Source organism: Oncorhynchus mykiss, unplaced genomic scaffold (genome assembly GCF_013265735.2).
Source record: "Oncorhynchus mykiss isolate Arlee unplaced genomic scaffold, USDA_OmykA_1.1 un_scaffold_270, whole genome shotgun sequence".
Lineage (NCBI taxonomy): Eukaryota > Metazoa > Chordata > Actinopteri > Salmoniformes > Salmonidae > Oncorhynchus > Oncorhynchus mykiss.
Window position 1 is genome coordinate 37004 of NW_023493724.1, and position 24119 is coordinate 61122.

At 42.6% G+C, this 24119-nt stretch overlaps 1 protein-coding gene across 1 annotated transcript in view; it reads left to right on the plus strand.

Annotated features, from left to right (window-relative positions):
- The first annotated feature begins 429 nt into the window (after window positions 1-429).
- The window catches only part of LOC118948935 (sodium/glucose cotransporter 5-like), a 105378-nt gene continuing 81688 nt past the window's right edge, over window positions 430-24119 (plus strand). Inside the window, exons 1-8 of the mRNA XM_036973573.1 lie at window positions 430-884; window positions 1586-1657; window positions 2502-2606; window positions 17092-17151; window positions 17437-17541; window positions 18734-18839; window positions 19030-19110; window positions 19417-19481. Coding sequence (XP_036829468.1) covers window positions 774-884; window positions 1586-1657; window positions 2502-2606; window positions 17092-17151; window positions 17437-17541; window positions 18734-18839; window positions 19030-19110; window positions 19417-19481 — 705 coding nt within the window. The 5' untranslated portion in view covers window positions 430-773. The remainder of the gene's footprint in view (window positions 885-1585; window positions 1658-2501; window positions 2607-17091; window positions 17152-17436; window positions 17542-18733; window positions 18840-19029; window positions 19111-19416; window positions 19482-24119) is intronic.

The window sequence follows — 24119 nt, forward strand, 5'->3', positions numbered from 1 at the left end:
TGGTGTCTGACCTGGGTCCACTCTGCTGACTGTTGGTGGTGTCTGACCTGAGTCCACTCTGCTGACTGTTGGTGGTGTCTGACCTGGGTCCACTCTGCTGACCGTTGGTGGTGTCTGACCTGGGTCCACACTGCTGACCGCTGGTGGTGTCTGACCTGAGTCCACTCTGCTGACTGTTGGTGGTGTCTGACCTGAGTCCACTCTGCTGACTGTTGGTGGTGTCTGACCTGGGTCCACTCTGCTGACTGTTGGATGTGTCTGACCTGAGTCCACTCTGCTGACTGTTGGTGGTGTCTGACCTGAGTCCACTCTGCTGACTGTTGGTGGTGTCTGATCTGGGTCCACTCTGCTGACCGTTGGTGGTGTCTGACCTGAGTCCACTCTGCTCACACGAGCTTCATGTGTGACCTCCAACACACACACTCCATTACCTCCCAGCCAGCAGGTAGTGTGTGTGTCAGCGTGTTTCTCTAAACATACATTAGCAGAGGTGTTTAATCATCAATTGACACAAAGTCCCCCGATCTCCTGCCCCTGTTCTCTCTCTCTCTCTCCTACTCGTTCTCCATAGTGTCTGCAGCATTGGTCAGGTGTGGGGTTAGTGAATCAGTGGTCAGGTTTAGGGTTAGTGTACGGTGTGTCTGAAGCAGTGGTCAGGTCTGGGGTTAGGTATGTGTGTGTGTTAGGGTTAGGTGTGTGTTAGGGTTAGGTGTGTGTTAGGGTTAGGTGTATGTGTTAGGTGTGTGTGAGTGTGTTAGTGTGAGTGGTCAGTAATGGCGTCCAACTCCACCACCCAGTTCTTTGCTCTGTCCCAGTCCTTCAGTATCTCTGACATCATCATCATCGCTGCTTACTTCCTGCTCAACGTAGCCGTCGGCATCTGGGTGAGACTTACCTAATACTGTCTGTCTGTCTGTCTGTCTGTCTGTCTGTCTGATGTGTGTTACTATGTAACTCTGTCTGATGTGTGTTACTATGTAACTCTGTCTGATGTGTGTGTAACTCTGTGTTACTATGTAACTCTGTCTGATGTGTGTAACTATGTAACCCTGTCTGATGTGTGTTACTATGTAACTCTGTCTGATGTGTGTTACTATGTAACTCTGTCTGATGTGTGTGTAACTCTGTGTTACTATGTAACTCTGTCTGATGTGTGTAACTATGTAACCCTGTCTGATGTGTGTTACTATGTAACTCTGTCTGATGTGTGTTACTATGGAACTCTGTCTGATGTGTGTGTAACTCTGTGTTACTATGTAACTCTGTCTGATGTGTGTGTAACTCTGTGTTACTATGTAACTCTGTCTGATGTGTGTTACTATGTAACTCTGTCTGATGTGTGTTACTATGTAACTCTGTCTGGTTTGTGTGTAACTCTGTGTTACTATGTAACTCTGTCTGGTTTGTGTGTAACTATGGAACTCTGTCTGGTTTGTGTGTAACTATGGAACTCTGTCTGGTGAGTGTGTAACTCTGTGTAACTATGGAACTCTGTCTGGTTTGTGTGTAACTCTGTGTAACTATGGAACTCTGTCCGGTGTGTGTGTAACTCTGTGTAACTATGGATCTCTGGTGTGTTTTTCAGTCGTCGTGCAGGGTCAGCAGGAACACTCTGAGTGGATACTTCCTGGCTGGGAGAGACATGGCCTGGTGGCCGGTGAGTCAGATCTTAAAGTCTGTTACATCTGCTGTTGATCTCACAGTCCTCCATTTCCTGCTCTTCTTGTGGAAGATCAGAGCCGCTCTGTTTACCAGTTGTGTGTCTGTGTGTGGTGTTTGTGTGTGTATCTGTGTGTATCTGTGTGTGGTGTTTGTGTGTGTCTGTGTGTATCTGTGTGCTGTGTTTGTGTGTGTCTGTGTGTGTCTGTGTGTATCTGTGTGTGGTGTTTGTGTGTGTCTGTGTGTATCTGTGTGTGGTGTTTGTGTGTCTGTGTGTATCTGTGTGCGGGGTTTGTGTGTGTCTGTGTGTATCTGTGTGTATCTGTGTGTGGTGTTTGTGTGTGTCTGTGTGTATCTGTGTGTGGTGTTTGTGTGTGTCTGTGTGTATCTGTGTGTGGTGTTTGTGTGTGTCTGTGTATCTGTGTGTATCTGTGTGTGGTATCTGTGTGTATCTGTGTGTGGTGTTTGTGTGTGTCTGTGTGCGGTGTTTGTGTGTGTATGTGTGTATCTGTGTGTGGTGTTTGTGTGTGTATCTGTGTGTATCTGTGGGTGGTGTTTGTGTGTGTCTGTGTGTATCTGTGTGCGGTGTATGTGTGTATCTGTGTGTATCTGTGTGTGGTATCTGTGTGTATCTGTGTGCGGTGTTTGTGTGTGTATGTGTGTATCTGTGTGTGGTGTTTGTGTGTGTATCTGTGTGTATCTGTGGGTGGTGTTTGTGTGTGTCTGTGTGTGGTATCTGTGTGTATCTGTGTGCGGTGTTTGTGTGTGTCTGTGTGTATCTGTGTGCGGGGTTTGTGTGTGTGTCTGCGTGTATCTGTGTGTCTGTGTGTATCTGTGTGTAGATCGGAGCCTCTCTGTTTGCCAGTAGCGAGGGCTCTGGTCTGTTCATCGGTCTGGCTGGAACAGGAGCTGCCGGAGGCATCGCTGTAGCTGGCTTCGAATGGAACGTAAGGACACACACACACACACACACACACACACACACACGTACATTTACACACACAGTGGTGCGTATTCATGGATGCCAATGGAAGCCAGGCTTCCCCAGAAAATTGACCATGAAAAAAACATTTAAAATATTTCTCTTTCATCTAAGTTTTCATAATTGTCCTTCAATTCACAAGAGGCTGAATGTATCCCAGCGGATGAAGCATCCCAGCGGATGAAGCATCCCAGCGGATGAAGCATCCCAGCGGATGAAGCATCCCAGCGGATGAAGCATCTGAGCGAGTGAAACAGATCCCCCTCTGTCTCTGTGTGTGTCCCCATCTATCGGATTCGGTCTGGTCATAAAGAGTATGACATTGTTGCTGCCCGAAGCATTGAAGGCAAGTGAAGCCAGCGAGCATTTGGCCTCCCTTGATAAAAACATTAATAAATAATCAGCGTTGAGCTCAACTGAATGGTCCTGGCACACCAAAACAACGTATCAGGGGAAGGCTTCTCTCCAATCACATCGAGAGAGAGAGATACGTCATGAATGGTCCTGGCACACCAAAACAACGTATCAGGGGAAGGCTTCTCTCCAATCACATCGAGAGAGATACGTCATGAATGGTCCTGGCACACCAAAACAATGTGTCAAGGGAAGGCTTGTCTCCAATCACATCGCATCAAAAGAGATACGTCATTGACAGAAACAACTTGAATCATTGCATCTCCTTGTGTTGTTGTCCTCCGGTGGCTAGCTAGCTAAAATGGTCCGTTTCCGAGTCCTCGTGGGTGGCGCAGTGGTCTAAGCTGTGCCACCAGAGATTCTGGGTTCGAGCCCAGGCTCTGTCGCAGCCGGCCGCGACCGGGAGGCCGATGGGGCGGCGCACAATTGGCCCAGCGTCGTCCGGGATAGGGAGGGTTTGGCCGGTAGGGATATCTTTGTCTCATCGTGCACTAGCGGCTCCTGTGGCGGGCCGGGCGCAGTGCGCACTGACCAGGTCGCTAGGTGCACAGTGTTTCCTCCGACACATTGGTGCGGCTAGCTTCCGGTTTGGATGTGCATTGTGTCAAGAAGCAGTGCGGCTTGGTTTGGTTGTGTTTCGGAGGACGCATGGCTCTCGACCTTCGCCTCTCCCGAGTCTGTACGGGAGTTGCAGCGATGAGACAAGACTGTAACTACCAATTGGATACCACAAAATTGGGGAGAAAAAAAGGGGTACATTTTTTTTTCTTCAAAGGCTCAGTTTCCTAAATTACCCATGGGATGGATATAGGGATTTGGACTTGTGGTTTTACTTAGTTCTCTGTGGCCAATGATTATAACTGTGATTCTGATCCAACCATTAATTCATACATTGTTTTACCCCTGGTCTGAGAGGATGGGAGTTCAACATGTAGCTAGATGTAGAAGGCTGATGTTACCTAGCTAACGTTGGCCATGAATGGAAGTTAGGTTAGCGAGCTAGCATTTTAGCCAGGTAGCCTAGGACCACAAAAAACGAAAAGCGTGTACTGTATGACAGAGTGAAAGACCGTTTAGGCAACATGAAAGAGAGGAGGATGGTGTTGGCGTTTCTCTACAGGTAGGGTGAGTCAATATGTTTTTCTACTTGCACAAACACACACACACACACACAGAAATCAGAACCATGGACATTAACATTATATTTAGCTTAAGTTGATTGGACTAAATCGTTTTTGGTATCTTTAAGTTGTCATTGTATTAGACTAAGCAGAGCTGGAAGAGTGGTTGTATGAAGAGTGGTGCTGGAAGAGTGGTTGTAGGAAGAGTGGTTGTAGGAAGAGTGGAGCTGGAAGAGTGCTTGCTGGAAGAGTGCTTGCTGGAAGAGTGGTTGTAGGAAGAGTGGAGCTGGAAGAGTGCTTGCTGGAAGAGTGGTTGTAGGAAGAGTGGTTGTAGGAAGAGTGGTTGTAGGAAGAGTGGAGCTGGAAGAGTGCTTGCTGGAAGAGTGGTTGTAGGAAGAGTGGTTGCTGGAAGAGTGGAGCTGGAAGAGTGGTTGCTGGAAGAGTGGTTGTATGAAGAGTGGTGCTGGAAGAGTGGTTGCTGGAAGAGTGGTTGTAGGAAGAGTGGAGCTGGAAGAGTGGTTGCTGGAAGAGTGGAGCTGGAAGAGTGGTTGCTGGAAGAGTGGTTGTAGGAAGAGTGGAGCTGGAAGAGTGGTTGTAGGAAGAGTGGTTGCTGGAAGAGTGGTTGCTGGAAGAGTGGAGCTGGAAGAGTGGAGCTAGAAGAGTGGTTGTAGGAAGAGTGGTTGCTGGAAGAGTGGTTGTAGGAAGAGTGGTTGCTGGAAGAGTGGTTGTAGGAAGAGTGGTTGTAGGAAGAGTGGTTGCTGGAAGAGTGGAGCTGGAAGAGTGGTTGCTGGAAGAGTGGAGCTGGAAGAGTGGAGCTAGAAGAGTGGTTGTAGGAAGAGTGGTTGCTGGAAGAGTGGTTGTAGGAAGAGTGGTTGCTGGAAGAGTGGTTGTAGATAGAGTGGTTGTTGGAAGAGTGGAGCTGGAAGAGTGGTTGTAGGAAGAGTGGTTGTAGGAAGAGTGGTTGCTGGAAGAGTGGTTGTAGAAAGAGTGGTTGCTGGAAGAGTGGTTGTAGGAAGAGTGGTTGCTGGAAGAGTGGTTGCTGGAAGAGTGGTTGTAGGAAGAGTGGTTGTAGGAAGAGTGGTTGCTGGAAGAGTGGTTGCTGGAAGAGTGGTTGTAGGAAGAGTGGTTGCTGGAAGAGTGGTTGTAGGAAGAGTGGTTGTAGGAAGAGTGGTTGTAGGAAGAGTGGTTGCTGGAAGAGTGGTTGTAGGAAGAGTGGTTGCTGGAAGAGTGGTTGTAGAAAGAGTGGTTGCTGGAAGAGTGGTTGTAGGAAGAGTGGTTGCTGGAAGAGTGGTTGCTGGAAGAGTGGTTGTAGGAAGAGTGGTTGTAGGAAGAGTGGTTGCTGGAAGAGTGGTTGCTGGAAGAGTGGTTGTAGGAAGAGTGGTTGCTGGAAGAGTGGTTGTAGGAAGAGTGGTTGTAGGAAGAGTGGTTGTAGGAAGAGTGGTTGCTGGAAGAGTGGTTGTAGGAAGAGTGGTTGCTGGAAGAGTGGAGCAGGAAGAGTGGTTGTAGGAAGAGTAGTTGCTGGAAGAGTGGTTTATGGAAGAGTGGAGCTGGAAGAGTGGCTGTAGGAAGAGCGGAGCTGGAAGAGTGGTTGTAGGAAGAGTGGAGCTGAAAGAGTGGTTGTAGGAAGGGTGGAGCTGGAAGAGTGGTTGATGGAAGAGTGGAGCTGGAAGAGTGGCTGTAGGAAGAGTGGTTGTAGGAAGAGTGCTGGAAGAGTGGTTGTAGGAAGAGTGCTGGAAGAGTGGTTGTAGGAAGAGTGGAGCTGGAAGAGTGGAGCTGGAAGAGGGGTTGTAGGAAGAGTGGAGCTGGAAGAGCGGAGCTGGAAGAGTGGTTGTAGGAAGAGTGGAGCTGGAAGAGTGGAGCTGGAAGAGTGGAGCTGGAAGAGTGGTTGTAGGAAGAGTGGAGCTGGAAGAGTGGAGCTGGAAGAGTGGTTGTAGGAAGAGTGGAGCTGGAAGAGCGGAGCTGGAAGAGTGGTTGTAGGAAGAGTGGAGCTGGAAGAGTGGAGCTGGAAGAGTGGTTGCAACAAAGGACAAGCAGCACGCAGACAGACAGAGCAACATATCAGCACGCAGACAGACAGAGCCACATATCAGCACACAGACAGACATAGCAAAATATCAGCACGCAGACAGACAGAGCCACATATCAGCACACAGACAGACAGACAGAGCAACATATCAGCACGCAGACAGACAGAGCAACATATCAGCACGCAGACAGACAGAGCAACATATCAGCACACAGACAGACAGAGCAACATATTAGCACGCAGACAGACAGAGCCACATATCAGCACGCAGACAGACAGACAGAGCAACATATCAGCACGCAGACAGACAGAGCAACATATCAGCACACAGATAGACAGAGCAACATATCAGCACGCATTCAGACAGAGCAACATATCAGCCCACAGATAGACAGAGCAACATATCAGCACGCATTCAGACAGAGCAACATATCAGCACACAGACAGACAGAGCAACATATCAGCAGACAGACAGACAGAGCAACATATCAGCATACAGACAGACAGAACAACATAGGACTGTTTTTCTCCCCTGAAACACAGACATCTGGCTCAGTAACAGCAGTTGTCCTCTTTGTGAGGAACATGCAGGCTGTTTTTTATCACATTGAGATGCAAACATGAGTCACTGAGTTACTGAGTAATTTACACTACCGTTCAAAAGTTCAGGGCCACTTACAAATGTCCTTGTTTTTCAAAGAAAAGCACATTTTTGGTCCATTTAAAATAACATCAAATTGATCAGAAATTACAGTGTTCCAATGGCCCGTTGTGTTTGCTAATCCAAGTTTATCACAGTGTTCCAATGGCCCGTTGTGTTTGCTAATCCAAGTTTATCACAGTGTTCCAATGGCCCGTTGTGTTTGCTAATCCAAGTTTATCACAGTGTTCCAATGGCCCGTTGTGTTTGCTAATCCAAGTTTATCACAGTGTTCCAATGGCCCGTTGTGTTTGCTAATCCAAGTTTATCACAGTGTTCCAATGGCCCGTTGTGTTTGCTAATCCAAGTTTATCACAGTGTTCCAATGGCCCGTTGTGTTTGCTAATCCAAGTTTATCACAGTGTTCCAATGGCCCGTTGTGTTTGCTAATCCAAGTTTATCACAGTGTTCCAATGGCCCGTTGTGTTTGCTAATCCAACTTTATCACAGTGTTCCAATGGCCTGTTGTGTTTGCTAATCCAAGTTTATCGCAGTGTTCCAATGGCCTGTTGTGTTTGCTAATCCAAGTTTATCACAGTGTTCCAATGGCCCGTTGTGTTTGCTAATCCAACTTTATCACAGTGTTCCAATGGCCTGTTGTGTTTGCTAATTCAAGTTTATCGCAGTGTTCCAATGGCCTGTTGTGTTTGCTAATCCAAGTTTATCGCAGTGTTCCAATGGCCCGTTGTGTTTGCTAATCCAACTTTATCACAGTGTTCCAATGGCCTGTTGTGTTTGCTAATCCAAGTTTATCGCAGTGTTCCAATGGCCTGTTGTGTTTGCTAATCCAAGTTTATCACAGTGTTCCAATGGCCTGTTGTGTTTGCTAATCCAAGTTTATCGCAGTGTTCCAATGGCCCGTTGTGTTTGCTAATCCAAGTTTATCGCAGTGTTCCAATGGCCTGTTGTGTTTGCTAATACTAGTTTATCACAGTGTTCCAATGGCCTGTTGTGTTTGCTAATCCAAGTTTATCACAGTGTTCCAATGGCCTGTTGTGTTTGCTAATCCAAGTTTATCACAGTGTTCCAATGGCCCGTTGTGTTTGCTAATCCAACTTTATCACAGTGTTCCAATGGCCTGTTGTGTTTGCTAATCCAAGTTTATCACAGTGTTCCAATGGCCCGTTGTGTTTGCTAATCCAAGTTTATCGCAGTGTTCCAATGGCCCGTTGTGTTTGCTAATCCAAGTTTACCACAGTGTTCCAATGGCCCGTTGTGTTTGCTAATCCAAGTTTATCACAGTGTTCCAATGGCCCGTTGTGTTTGCTAATCCAACTTTATCACAGTGTTCCAATGGCCCGTTGTGTTTGCTAATCCAACTTTATCACAGTGTTCCAATGGCCTGTTGTGTTTGCTAATCCAAGTTTATCACAGTGTTCCAATGGCCCGTTGTGTTTGCTAATCCAAGTTTATCGCAGTGTTCCAATGGCCCGTTGTGTTTGCTAATCCAACTTTATCACAGTGTTCCAATGGCCCGTTGTGTTTGCTAATCCAAGTTTATCACAGTGTTCCAATGGCCCGTTGTGTTTGCTAATCCAAGTTTACCACAGTGTTCCAATGGCCTGTTGTGTTTGCTAATCCAACTTTATCACAGTGTTCCAATGGCCCGTTGTGTTTGCTAATCCAACTTTATCACAGTGTTCCAATGGCCTGTTGTGTTTGCTAATCCAACTTTATCACAGTGTTCCAATGGCCCGTTGTGTTTGCTAATCCAAGTTTACCACAGTGTTCCAATGGCCCGTTGTGTTTGCTAATCCAAGTTTACCACAGTGTTCCAATGGCCTGTTGTGTTTGCTAATCCTAGTTTATCACAGTGTTCCAATGGCCCGTTGTGTTTGCTAATCCAAGTTTATCACAGTGTTCCAATGGCCCGTTGTGTTTGCTAATCCAACTTTATCACAGTGTTCCAATGGCCCGTTGTGTTTGCTAATCCAACTTTATCACAGTGTTCCAATGGCCTGTTGTGTTTGCTAATCCAACTTTATCACAGTGTTCCAATGGCCCGTTGTGTTTGCTAATCCAACTTTATCACAGTGTTCCAATGGCCTGTTGTGTTTGCTAATCCAAGTTTATCACAGTGTTCCAATGGCCCGTTGTGTTTGCTAATCCAAGTTTATCACAGTGTTCCAATGGCCTGTTGTGTTTGCTAATCCAAGTTTATCACAGTGTTCCAATGGCCCGTTGTGTTTGCTAATCCAAGTTTATCACAGTGTTCCAATGGCCCGTTGTGTTTGCTAATCCAACTTTATCACAGTGTTCCAATGGCCCGTTGTGTTTGCTAATCCAACTTTATCACAGTGTTCCAATGGCCTGTTGTGTTTGCTAATCCAAGTTTATCACAGTGTTCCAATGGCCCGTTGTGTTTGCTAATCCAAGTTTATCACAGTGTTCCAATGGCCCGTTGTGTTTGCTAATCCAACTTTATCACAGTGTTCCAATGGCCCGTTGTGTTTGCTAATCCAACTTTATCACAGTGTTCCAATGGCCTGTTGTGTTTGCTAATCCAAGTTTATCACAGTGTTCCAATGGCCTGTTGTGTTTGCTAATCCAAGTTTATCACAGTGTTCCAATGGCCCGTTGTGTTTGCTAATCCAAGTTTATCACAGTGTTCCAATGGCCCGTTGTGTTTGCTAATCCAAGTTTATCACAGTGTTCCAATGGCCCGTTGTGTTTGCTAATCCAACTTTATCACAGTGTTCCAATGGCCTGTTGTGTTTGCTAATCCAAGTTTATCACAGTGTTCCAATGGCCCGTTGTGTTTGCTAATCCAAGTTTATCACAGTGTTCCAATGGCCTGTTGTGTTTGCTAATCCAAGTTTATCACAGTGTTCCAATGGCCCGTTGTGTTTGCTAATCCAAGTTTATCACAGTGTTCCAATGGCCCGTTGTGTTTGCTAATCCAAGTTTATCACAGTGTTCCAATGGCCCGTTGTGTTTGCTAATCCAAGTTTATCACAGTGTTCCAATGGCCCGTTATGTTTGCTAATCCAAGTTTATCACAGTGTTCCAATGGCCCGTTGTGTTTGCTAATCCAAGTTTATCACAGTGTTCCAATGGCCCGTTGTGTTTGCTAATCCAAGTTTATCACAGTGTTCCAATGGCCTGTTGTGTTTGCTAATCCAACTTTATCACAGTGTTCCAATGGCCCGTTGTGTAAAAGGCTAATTGAAGGCAGATCTTAACTGTACACGCTAAACTCTCCGTGGTTTTAAATCAATAGTTGTTTAGTGGTCCCATAATGTCTGAAACATGAACCTTGCTTGACCTTGCTGCAGGTCATCTGACTGTTTGTTAGAAGCAAATGGCTTTGTGCACTTCACCGGACAGAGGTTGCTCTCTGCTTTTGAGATGAAACAAATGTGTACCTTCTTATTGTCTCTGCCTTTAGGCCTGTTTATCACAGTGGCAAGGCCTTTAGGCCTTTAAATCACAGTGGCAAGGCCTTTAGGTCTGTTTATCACAGTGGCAAGGCCTTTAGGCCTGTTTATCACAGTGGCAAGGCCTTTAGGCCTTTAAATCACAGTGGCAAGGCCTTTAGGTCTGTTTATCAAAGTGGCAAGGCCTTAAGGCCTGTTTATCACAGTGGCAAGGCCTTTAGGCCTGTTTATCACAGTGGCAAGGCCTTTAGGTCTGTTTATCACAGTGGCAAGGCCTTTAGGTCTGTTTATCACAGTGGCAAGGCCTTTAGGCCTGTTTATCACAGTGGCAAGGCCTTTAGGTCTGTTTATCACAGTGGCAAGGCCTTTAGGCCTGTTTATCAGTGGCAAGGCCTTTAGGCCTGTTTATCACAGTGGCAAGGCCTTTAGGTCTGTTTATCACAGTGGCAAGGCCTTTAGGTCTGTTTATCACAGTGGCAAGGCCTTTAGGCCTGTTTATCACAGTGGCAAGGCCTTTAGGTCTGTTTATCACAGTGGCAAGGCCTTTAGGTCTGTTTATCAGTGGCAAGGCCTTTAGGCCTGTTTATCACAGTGGCAAGGCCTTTAGGCCTGTTTATCAGTGGCAAGGCCTTTAGGCCTGTATATCACAGTGGCAAGGCCTTTAGGCCTGTTTATCACAGTGGCAAGGCCTTTAGGCCTGTTTATCACAGTGGCAAGGCCTTTAGGCCTGTATATAACAGTGGCAAGGCCTTTAGGTCTGTTTATCACAGTGGCAAGGCCTTTAGGTCTGTTTATCACAGTGGCAAGGCCTTTAGGTCTGTTTCTCACAGTGGCAAGGCCTTTAGGCCTGTTTATCACAGTGGCAAGGCCTTTAGGCCTGTTTATCAGTGGCAAGGCCTTTAGGTCTGTTTATCAGTGGCAAGGCCTTTAGGCCTGTTTATCAGTGGCAAGGCCTTTAGGCCTGTTTATCACAGTGGCAAGGCCTTTAGGTCTGTTTATCACAGTGGCAAGGCCTTTAGGCCTGTTTATCACAGTGGCAAGGCCTTTAGGTCTGTTTATCAGTGGCAAGGCCTTTAGGTCTGTTTATCACAGTGGCAAGGCCTTTAGGCCTGTTTATCACAGTGGCAAGGCCTTTAGGTCTGTTTATCACAGTGGCAAGGCCTAAAGGCCTGTTTATCACAGTGGCAAGGCCTTTAGGTCTGTTTATCAGTGGCAAGGCCTTTAGGTCTGTTTATCACAGTGGCAAGGCCTTTAGGCCTGTTTATCAGTGGCAAGGCCTTTAGGTCTGTTTATCAGTGGCAAGGCCTTTAGGTCTGTTTATCAGTGGCAAGGCCTTTAGGTCTGTTTATCACAGTGGCAAGGCCTTTAGGTCTGTTTATCAGTGGCAAGGCCTTTAGGTCTGTTTATCAGTGGCAAGGCCTTTAGGCCTGTTTATCACAGTGGCAAGGCCTTTAGGTCTGTTTATCAGTGGCAAGGCCTCTAGGCCTGTTTATCACAGTGGCAAGGCCTTTAGGTCTGTTTATCAGAGTGGCAAGGCCTTTAGGTCTGTTTATCACAGTGGCAAGGCCTTTAGGTCTGTTTATCAGTGGCAAGGCCTTTAGGTCTGTTTATCACAGTGGCAAGGCCTTTAGGTCTGTTTATCACAGTGGCAAGGCCTTTAGGCCTGTTTATCACAGTGGCAAGGCCTTTAGGCCTGTTTATCACAGTGGCAAGGCCTTTAGGCCTGTTTATCACAGTGGCAAGGCCTTTAGGCCTGTTTATCACAGTGGCAAGGCGTTTAGGCCTGTTTATCAGTGGCAAGGCCTTTAGGCCTGTTTATCAGTGGCAAGGCCTCTAGGCCTGTTTATCACAGTGGCAAGGACTCTAGGCCTGTTTATCACAGTGGCAAGGCCTTTAGGCCTGTTTATCACAGTGGCAAGGCGTTTAGGCCTGTTTATCACAGTGGCAAGGCCTTTAGGTCTGTTTATCACAGTGGCAAGGCCTTTAGGTCTGTTTATCACAGTGGCAAGGACTTTAGGCCTGTTTATCACAGTGGCAAGGCCTTTAGGCCTGTTTATCACAGTGGCAAGGCCTTTAGGTCTGTTTATCACAGTGGCAAGGCCTTTAGGCCTGTTTATCACAGTGGCAAGGCCTTTAGGCCTGTTTATCACAGTGGCAAGGCCTTTGGGCCTGTTTATCACAGTGGCAAGGCCTTTAGGCCTGTTTATCACAGTGGCAAGGCCTTTAGGCCTGTTTATCACAGTGGCAAGGCCTATAGGCCTGTTTATCACAGTGGCAAGGCCTTTAGGCCTGTTTATCACAGTGGCAAGGCCTTTAGGCCTGTTTATCACAGTGGCAAGGCCTTTAGGCCTGTTTATCACAGTGGCAAGGCCTTTAGGTCTGTTTATCACAGTGGCAAGGCCTTTAGGTCTGTTTCTCACAGTGGCAAGGCCTTTAGGCCTGTTTATCACAGTGGCAAGGCCTTTAGGCCTGTTTATCAGTGGCAAGGCCTTTAGGTCTGTTTATCAGTGGCAAGGCCTTTAGGCCTGTTTATCAGTGGCAAGGCCTTTAGGCCTGTTTATCACAGTGGCAAGGCCTATAGGCCTGTTTATCACAGTGGCAAGGCCTTTAGGCCTGTTTATCACAGTGGCAAGGCCTTTAGGTCTGTTTATCAGTGGCAAGGCCTTTAGGTCTGTTTATCACAGTGGCAAGGCCTTTAGGCCTGTTTATCACAGTGGCAAGGCCTTTAGGTCTGTTTATCACAGTGGCAAGGCCTAAAGGCCTGTTTATCACAGTGGCAAGGCCTTTAGGTCTGTTTATCAGTGGCAAGGCCTTTAGGTCTGTTTATCACAGTGGCAAGGCCTTTAGGCCTGTTTATCAGTGGCAAGGCCTTTAGGTCTGTTTATCAGTGGCAAGGCCTTTAGGTCTGTTTATCAGTGGCAAGGCCTTTAGGTCTGTTTATCACAGTGGCAAGGCCTTTAGGTCTGTTTATCAGTGGCAAGGCCTTTAGGTCTGTTTATCAGTGGCAAGGCCTTTAGGCCTGTTTATCACAGTGGCAAGGCCTTTAGGTCTGTTTATCAGTGGCAAGGCCTCTAGGCCTGTTTATCACAGTGGCAAGGCCTTTAGGTCTGTTTATCAGAGTGGCAAGGCCTTTAGGTCTGTTTATCACAGTGGCAAGGCCTTTAGGTCTGTTTATCAGTGGCAAGGCCTTTAGGTCTGTTTATCACAGTGGCAAGGCCTTTAGGTCTGTTTATCACAGTGGCAAGGCCTTTAGGCCTGTTTATCACAGTGGCAAGGCCTTTAGGCCTGTTTATCACAGTGGCAAGGCCTTTAGGCCTGTTTATCACAGTGGCAAGGCGTTTAGGCCTGTTTATCAGTGGCAAGGCCTTTAGGCCTTTTTATCAGTGGCAAGGCCTCTAGGCCTGTTTATCACAGTGGCAAGGACTCTAGGCCTGTTTATCACAGTGGCAAGGCCTTTAGGCCTGTTTATCACAGTGGCAAGGCGTTTAGGCCTGTTTATCACAGTGGCAAGGCCTTTAGGTCTGTTTATCACAGTGGCAAGGCCTTTAGGTCTGTTTATCACAGTGGCAAGGACTTTAGGCCTGTTTATCACAGTGGCAAGGCCTTTAGGCCTGTTTATCACAGTGGCAAGGCCTTTAGGCCTGTTTATCACAGTGGCAAGGCCTTTAGGCCTGTTTATCACAGTGGCAAGGCCTTTAGGCCTGTTTATCACAGTGGCAAGGCCTTTGGGCCTGTTTATCACAGTGGCAAGGCCTTTAGGCCTGTTTATCACAGTGGCAAGGCCTTTAGGCCTGTTTATCACAGTGGCAAGGCCTATAGGCCTGTTTATCACAGTGGCAAGGCCTTTAGGCCTGTTTATCACAGTGGCAAGGCCTTTAGGCCTGTTTATCACAGTGGCAAGGCCTTTAGGCCTGTTTATCACAGTGGCAAGGCCTATAGGCCTGTTTATCACAGTGGCAAGGCATTTAGGCCTGTTTATCACAGTGGCAAGGCCTTTAGGCCTGTTTATCACAGTGGCAAGGCCTTTAGGCCTGTTTATCACAGTGGCAAGGCCTATAGGCCTGTTTATCACAGTGGCAAGGCCTTTAGGCCTGTTTATCACAGTGGCAAGGCGTTTAGGTCTGTGTATCACAGTGGCAAGGCCTCTAGGCCTGTTTATCACAGTGGCAAGGCATATAAAGTGCATTCAGACCCCTTGACTTGTTCCACATTTTGTTACGTTTCAGCCTTATTCTAAAATCAATCTACCCATAATACCCCATAATGACAAAGAAAACGGTTTTTAGAAATATTTAAAAACTGAAATATGACATTTCCATCAGTATTCAGAGCCTTTACTCAGTACTTCATTGAATCACCTTTGGCAGCGATTACAGCCTTGAGTCTTCTTGGGTATGACACTACAAGCTTGGCACACCTGTATTTGGGGAGTTTCTCCCATTCTTCTCTGCAGATCCTCTCAAGCTCTGCCAGGTTGGATGGGGAGCGTCGCTGCACAGATTCTTTCAGGTCTCCAGAGATGTTCGATCAATTCCGGGTTCTGGCTGGGCCACTCAAGGACATTCAGAGACTTGTCCCGAAGCCACTCCTGCGTTGTCTTGGCTGCGTGCTTAAGGATGTTGTCCTGTTGGAAGGTGAACCTTCGCCCCAGTCTGAGGTCCTGAGCAGGTTTTCATCAAGGATTTCTCTGTACTTTGCGCCGTTCATCTTTCCCTCGATCTTGACGAGTCTCCCAGTCCCTGCCGCTGAAAAACATCCCCACAGCATGATGCTGCAACCACCATGCTTCACAGTAGGGATGGTTCCAGGTTTCCTCCAGACGTGACGCTTGGCATTCAGGCCAAAGAGTTCAATCTTGGTTTCATAAGACCAGAGAATCTTGTTTCTCATGGTCTGAGAGTCTTTAGCTGCCTTTTGGCAAACTTTCGTGAGCTGTCATGTGACTTTTACTGAGGAGTGGCTTCCGTTTGGCCCCTCTACCTGATTGGTGGAGTGCTGCAGAGATGGTTGTCCTTCTGTAAGGTTCTCCCATCTCCACAGAGGAACTCTGGAGCTCTGTCAGAGTGACCGTTGGGTTCTTGGTCACCTCCCTTACCAAGGCCCTTCTCCACCGATTGCTCAGTTTGGCCAGGCGGTGAGGTCAAGGAAGAGTCTTGATGGATCTAAACTTCTTCCATTTAAGATTGATGGAAGCCACTGTGTTCTTGGGGATCTTCAATGCTGCAGAAATGTGTTGGTTTCCTTCCCCAGATCTGTGCCTCGTCACAATCCTGTCTCGAAATGCTATGGAGAATTACTTTGACCTCAAGGCTTGTTTTTTGCTCTGACATGCACTGTCGACTGTGGGACCTTATATAGACAGGTGTGTGCCTTTCCAAATCATGTTCAATCAATTGAATTTACCACAGGTGGACTCCTATCAAGTTGTAGAAACATCTCAAGGATGATCAATGATAACAGGATGCACCTGAGATCAATTTAGAGTCTCATAGTAAAGGGTCTTAATATTTATGTAAATAAGTTATTTCTGTTTTTATTTTTTAATACATTTGCAAAAAAATCTGTTTTCACTTTGTCATTCTGGGTTACTGAGTGTAGATTAATGAGGAAAACATTTGATTTAATAGATTTTAGAATAGGCGTTTAACGTAACCAAATGTGGAAAAGGTCAAGTGGTCTGAATAGTTTCCGAATGTAAATTAACAGGTTATAGAACAAACAGCGCAGGACGTTACACCCCTACTAACCTTCCCCAGTGGATTCCCCCACTCACCCCTACTAACCTTCCCCAGTGGATTCCCCCACTCACCCCTACTAACCTTCCCCAGTGGATTCCCCCACTCACCCCTACTAACCTTCCCCAGTGGTTTCCCCCACTCACCCCTACTAACCTTCCCCAGTGGATTCCCCCACTCACCCCTACTAACCTTCCCCAGTGGATTCCCCCACTCACCCCTACTAACCTTCCCCAGTGGATTCCCCCACTCACCCCTACTAACCTTCCCCAGTGGTTTCCCCCACTCACCCCTACTAACCTTCCCCAGTGGATTCCCCCACTCACCCCTACTAACCTTCCCCAGTGGTTTCCCCCATTCACCCATACTAACCTTCCCCAGTGGTTTCCCCCACTCACCCCTACTAACCTTCCCCAGTGGTTTCCCCCACTCACCCCTACTAACCTTCCCCAGTGGATTCCCCCACTCACCCCTACTAACCTTCCCCAGTGGTTTCCCCCACTCACCCCTACTAACCTTCCCCCGTGGATTCCCCCACTCACCCCTACTGCATACACAGCTTCCCCTACTGCATACACAGCTCCCCCAGTGGTCCCCCCACTCACCCCTACTGCATACACACACCGTGCCATCGTTGGGGTTAATTCTACAAATTCTAATTCAATTCTCTGTCAAATCCAGGTCAGACTTTTTTTCAGGCTGAGCATTTCACTGTTCAGACAACAGGGGGCAGTGTAACCAGCTGATTATTATGTATAGTAGTAGTACCATCAGCAGACAGCAGGGGGCAGTGTAACCAGCTGATTATTATGTATAGTAGTAGTACCATCAGCAGACAGCAGGGGGCAGTGTAACCAGCTGATTATTATGTATAGTAGTAGTACCATCAGCAGACAACAGGGGGCAGTCTCACAGTTAATGAAACCTTTCTATTTCTCCCCCCTATCTCTGTCTCTCTCTCTCTCTCCCACAATCTCTCTGCCTCCCTCTCTCTCTCTCCCCCTATCTCTCTCTCTCTCTCCCTCTCTCCCCCCATCTCTCTCTCTCTCTCTCTGTCTCCCTCTCTCTGTCTCTCAGGCCACCTATGTGTTGCTGGCATTGGCTTGGGTGTTTGTACCAGTCTATGTGTCTTCAGGGGTGAGTTCACACACACAGACAAACAAACACACACACACACACACACACACACACACACACACACACACACACACACACACACACACACACACACACACACACACACACACACACACACACACACACACACACACACACACACACACACACACACACACACACACACACACAGTCAGAGTGTGTACCTGCACCCTTTCCTGCGTGTTGCAGCTAGTTGAAGAATTCTTTAACCTGAACATTCCTCTGCTGGGCGTCACTCTTAAACAGACAGTGTGTTTGTTCCAGATCGTGACCATGCCGGAGTACCTGGGTCGTCGGTTCGGAGGGGAGAGGATCAGAACCTACCTGTCTGTTCTCTCTCTGATGCTGTCTGTCTTCACCAAGATATCAGTATGATATATCACACAGCCCTGTCTGTTCTCTCTCTGATGCTGTCTGTCTTCACCAAGATATCAGTATGATATATCACACAGCCCTGTCTGTTCTCTCTCTGATGCTGTCTGTCTTCACCAAGATATCAGTATGATATAACACACCACACAGCCCTGTCTGTTCTCTCTCTGATGCTGTCTGTCTTCACCAAGATATCAGTATGATATATCACACCACACAGCCCTGTCTGTTCTCTCTCTGATGCTGTCTGTCTTCACCAATATATCAGTATGATATACCACACAGCCCTGTCTGTTCTCTCTCTGATGCTGTCTGTCTTCACCAAGATATCAGTATGATATAACACACCACACAGCCCTGTCTGTTCTCTCTCTGATGCTGTCTGTCTTCACCAAGATATCAGTATGATATATCACACCACACAGCCCAGTCGTTGTTCTGGTGTCACTGAATAGACTGTCATTGTCTCAGAGGTCAGAACACAATTACTATGACAACGGATGACCTGATTTCTCTATTTTTTGCTCTCTCCCCCCATCTCTCTCCCCTCCCTCCTCTTTCTCTAATCCCCCTCTTCTCTCTCTCCTCTCTCTCTTCCCTCCACCTCCTCTCTCTCCTCCCTCCCCCTCTTCTCTCGCTCTCGCCTCCCTCCCCCTCCTCTCTCTCTCCTCCCTCCACTCTCTCTCTTTCTCCTCCCACCCTCCCCCTCTCCTCCCTACCCCTCCTCTCTCTCCTCCCTCTCTCTCACTTTCTATCTCTCCTCCCTCCCCTCTCTCTCTCTCTCCCCCCTCCCCCTCCTCTCTCTCTCTCTCTCCCTCGTCTCCCTCGTCTCCCTCCCCCTCCTCTCTCCTCCCTATCCCTCCTCTCTCCCTCGTCTCCCTCCCCCTCCTTTCTCCTCCCTCCACCTTCTCTCCTCCCTACCCCTCCTCTCTCCCTCGTCTCCCTCTCCCTCCTCCCTCCACCCTCTCTCCTCCCTCCCCCTCCTCTCTCTCTCCCCCTCTCCTCCCTCCCTCTCCCCTCTCCTCCCTCCCCCTCCTTTCTCCTCCCTCCACCTTCTCTCCTCCCTACCCCTCCTCTCTCCCTCGTCTCCCTCCCCCTCATCCCTCCACCCTCTCTCCTCCTCTCTCTCTCTCCTCCCTCCCTGCCCCTATCCTCCCTCCCCCTCCTCTCTCTCGTCTCCCTCCAACAGACAGACCTGTACTCAGGGGCGTTGTTTGTCCAGGTGTGTTTAGGATGGAACCTGTACCTGTCTACCGTCCTCATGCTGGTGGTCACTGCCCTCTACACTATAGCAGGTCTATATACTATATTCTATACTATATTCTACTATCCCTCCTCTCCCTCTACACTATAGCAGATCTATACACTATATTCTATACTATATTCTACTATCCCTCCTCTCCCTCTACACTATAGCAGGTCTAAACACTATATTCTATACTATATTCTACAAGCCTTAGTTCCCTCCATCTCTGTCTTCATCAGGTGGTCTGGCTGCTGTCATCTATACAGACACTCTGCAGACCTTCGTCATGATTATAGGAGCAATCATCCTCACCATCACAGGTACACACACACACACACGCACACACACACACACACACACACACACACACACACACACACACACACACGCACACACAGACACACACACACTATCATCCTCAACATCACAGGTACACACACACACACACACACACACACACAACTATCATTCTCACCATCACCAGCGTCCCCTCTCTTTCTTTCTTTCTTTCTTTCTTTCTTTCTTTCTTTCTTTCTTTCTTTCTTTCTTTCTTTCTTTCTGTCTGTCTGTCTGTCTGTCTGTCTGTCTGTCTGTCTGTCTGTCTGTCTGTCTGTCTGTCCACCCAGCGTTCAACAAGATTGGAGGCTACAGTAACTTGGAGAGAGTTTACCAGGCAGCCATCCCTTCTAAGGTGAGTCAACAGCAACTTCCACTATCATGTGTAGTAATAATGTTGTTATTATCATAGGCATTAATGTTGTTATTATCATAGTTATTAATGTTATTATTATCATAGTTATTAATGTTATTATCATCGGCATTAATGTTATTATTCTCATAGTTATTAATGTTATTATCATTGGCATTAATGTTATTGTCATAGGCATAAATGTTATAATTATCATAGTTATTAATGTTATTATCATAGTTATTAATGTTATTATCATCATAGTAATTAATGTTATTATCATAGGTATCAATGTTATTATCATAGGTATCAATGTTATTATCATAGGTATTAATGTTATTATCATAGTTATTAATGTTATTATCATAGGCATTAATGTTATTATTATAGTTATTAATGTTATTATCATCATAGTAATTAATGGTATTATCATAGGCATTAATGTTATTATTATCAGTTATTAATGTTATTATCGTAGTTATTAATGTTGCTCATAATGTTGTTATTATCATAGTTATTATCCAAAGTAAAAGTATTATAGTAGTAGTAATGTTACTTTCAGTAGTAGTAGTACTATAGCAGTAGTAATGTTAGCAGTAGTAATAGTATTATAATAGTAGTAATGTTATTATCAGTAGTAATGTTATTATCAGTAGTAATGTTATTATATGTAGTAATGTTATTATCAGTAGTAATAGTATTATAATAGTAGTAGTACTATAGCAGTAGTAATGTTATTATCAGTAGTAATGTTATTATCAGTAGTAATGTTATTATCTGTATTATAATAGTAGTAATGTTATTATCAGTAGTAATGTTATTATCAGTATTATAATAGTAGTAATGTTATTATCAGTAGTAATGGTATTATCAGTAGTAATAGTATTATAATAGTAGTAATGTTATTATCTCTAGTAATGTTATTATCAGTGGTAATAGTATTATAATAGTAGTAATGTTATTATCTCTAGTAATGTTATTATCAGTAGTAATAGTATTATAATAGTAGTAATGTTATTATCAGTAGTAATGTTATTATCTGTAGTAATGTTATTATCAGTAGTAATAGTATTATAATAGTAGTAATGGTATTATCAGTAGTAATGCTATTATAATAGTAGTAGTACTATAGCAGTAGTAATGCTATTATTAGTAGTAATAATAATACAATAGTAGTATTGTTATTGTCAGTATTATAATAGTAGTAATGTTATTATCAGTAGTAATAATATTATAATAGTAGTAGTACTATAGCAGTAGTAATGTTATTATCAGTATTATAATAGTAGTAATGTTATTATCAGTATTATAATAGCAGTAATGTTATTATCTGTAGTAATGTTATTATCAGTAGTAATAGTATTATAATAGTAGTAGTACTATAGCAGTAGTAATGTTAGTATCAGTAGTAATGTTATTATCAGTAGTAATGGTATTATCAGTAGTAATGGTATTATAATAGTAGTAGTACTCTAGCAGTAGTAATGCTATTATTAGTAGTAATAATAATACAATAGTAGTATTGTTATTGTCAGTATTATAATAGTAGTAATGTTATTATCAGTAGTAATAATATTATAATAGTAGTAGTACTATAGCAGTAGTAATGTTATTATCAGTATTATAATAGTAGTAATGTTATTATCAGTAGTAATGTTATTATCAGTAGTAATGTTATTATCAGTAGTAATAATATTATAATAGTTGTAATGTTATTATCAGTAGTAATGTTATTATCAGTAGTAATAATATTATAATAGTAGTAGTACTATAGCAGTAGTAATCGTATTGTCAGTAGTAGTAGTACTATAGCAGTAGTAATGTTATTATCAGTATTATAATAGTAGTAATGTTATTATCAGTAGTAATAATATTATAATAGTAGTAGTACTATAGCAGTAGTAATGTTATTATCAGTATTATAATATTAGTAATGTTATTATCAGTAGTAATAGTATTATAATAACAGTAGTGTTATTATCAGTAGTAATAGTATTATAATAGTAGTAGTACTATAGCAGTAGTAATGTTATTATCAGTAGTAATGTTATTATCAGTAGTAATAATATTATAATAGTAGTAGTACTATAGCAGTAGTAATGTTATTATCAGTATTATAATAGTAGTAATGTTATTATCAGTATTATAATAGTAGTAATGTTATTATCAGTAGTAATAATATTATAATAGTAGTAGTACTATAGCAGTAGTAATGTTATTATCAGTATTATAATAGTAGTAATGTTATTATCAGTAGTAATAATATTATAATAGTAGTAGTACTATAGCAGTAGTAATGTTATTATCAGTATTATAATAGCAGTAGTGTTATTATCAGTAGTAATGTTATTATCAGTAGTAATGTTATTATCAGTAGTGATAATATTATAATAGTAGTAGTACTATAGCAGTAGTAATGTTATTATCAGTATTATAATAGTAGTAATGTTATTATCAGTAGTAATACTATTATAATAGTAGTAGTACTATAGCAGTAGTAATGTTATTATCAGTATTATAATAGTAGTAATGTTATTATCAGTAGTAATGTTATTATCAGTAGTAATAGTATTATAATAGTAGTAATGTTATTATCAGTAGTAATGTTATTATCAGTAGTAATAGTATTATAATAGTAGTAATGTTATTATCAGTAGTAATGTTATTATCAGTAGTAATAGTATTATAATAGTAGTAATGTTATTATCAGTAGTAATGGTATTATCATTAGTAATGTTATTAGCAGTATTATAATAGTAGTAATGTTATTATTAGTAGTAATGTTATTATCAGTAGTAATAGTATTATAATAGTAGTAGCACTATAGCAGTAGTAATGGTATTATCAGTAGTAATGTTATTATCAGTAGTAATAGTATTTTAGCAGTAGTAATGTTATTATCAGTGGTAATAATATTATAATAGTAGTAGTACTATAGCAGTAGTAATGTTATTATCAGTAGTAATGTTATTATCAGTAGTAATGTTATTATCAGTAGTAATGTTATTATCAGTAGTAATAATATTATAATAGTAGTAGTACTATAGCAGTAGTAATGTTATTATCAGTATTATAATAGTAGTAATGTTATTATCAGTAGTAATGTTATTATCAGTAGTAATGTTATTATCGGTAGTAATAATATTATAATAGTAGTAGTACTATAGCAGTAGTAATGTTATTATTTGTATTATAATAGTAGTAATGTTATTATCGGTAGTAATGTTGTTATCAGTAGTAATAGTAGTATAATAGTAGTAATGTTATTATCAGTAGTAATGTTATTATCAGTGGTAATAGTATTATAATAGTAGTAATGTTATTATCAGTAGTAATGCTATTATCAGTAGTAATAGTATTATAATAGTAGTAATGTTATTATCAGTAGTAATGGTATTATCATTAGTAATGTTATTATCAGTATTATAATAGTAGTAATGTTATTATTAGTAGTAATGTTATTATCAGTAGTAATAGTATTATAATAGTAGTAGTACTAAAGCAGTAGTAATGGTATTATCAGTAGTAATGTTATTATCAGTAGTAGTAATATTATAATAGTAGTAGTACTATAGCAGTAGTAATGGTATTATCAGTAGTAATGTTATTATCAGTAGTAATGTTATTACCAGTATTATAATAGTAGTAATGTTATTATCAGTAGTAATGTTATTATAATAGTAGTAGTACTATAGCAGCAGTAATGTTATTATCTGTAGTAATGTTATTATCAGTAGTAATAGTATTATAATAGTACTAGTACTCTAGCAGTAGTAATGCTATTATTAGTAGTAATAATAATACAATAGTAGTATTGTTATTGTCAGTATTATAATAGTAGTAATGTTATTATCAGTAGTAATAATATTATAATAGTAGTAGTACTATAGCAGTAGTAATGTTATTATCAGTATTATAATAGTAGTAATGTTATTATCAGTATTATAATAGCAGTAATGTTATTATCTGTAGTAATGTTATTATCAGTAGTAATAGTATTATAATAGTAGTAGTACTATAGCAGTAGTAATGTTAGTATCAGTAGTAATGTTATTATCAGTAGTAATGGTATTATCAGTAGTAATGGTATTATAATAGTAGTAGTACTCTAGCAGTAGTAATGCTATTATTAGTAGTAATAATAATACAATAGTAGTATTGTTATTGTCAGTATTATAATAGTAGTAATGTTATTATCAGTAGTAATAATATTATAATAGTAGTAGTACTATAGCAGTAGTAATGTTATTATCAGTATTATAATAGTAGTAATGTTATTATCAGTAGTAATGTTATTATCAGTAGTAATGTTATTATCAGTAGTAATAATATTATAATAGTTGTAATGTTATTATCAGTAGTAATGTTATTATCAGTAGTAATAATATTATAATAGTAGTAGTACTATAGCAGTAGTAATCGTATTGTCAGTAGTAGTAGTACTATAGCAGTAGTAATGTTATTATCAGTATTATAATAGTAGTAGTACTATAGCAGTAGTAATGTTATTATCAGTATTATAATAGTAGTAATGTTATTATCAGTAGTAATAATATTATAATAGTAGTAGTACTATAGCAGTAGTAATGTTATTATCAGTATTATAATAGTAGTAATGTTATTATCAGTATTATAATAGTA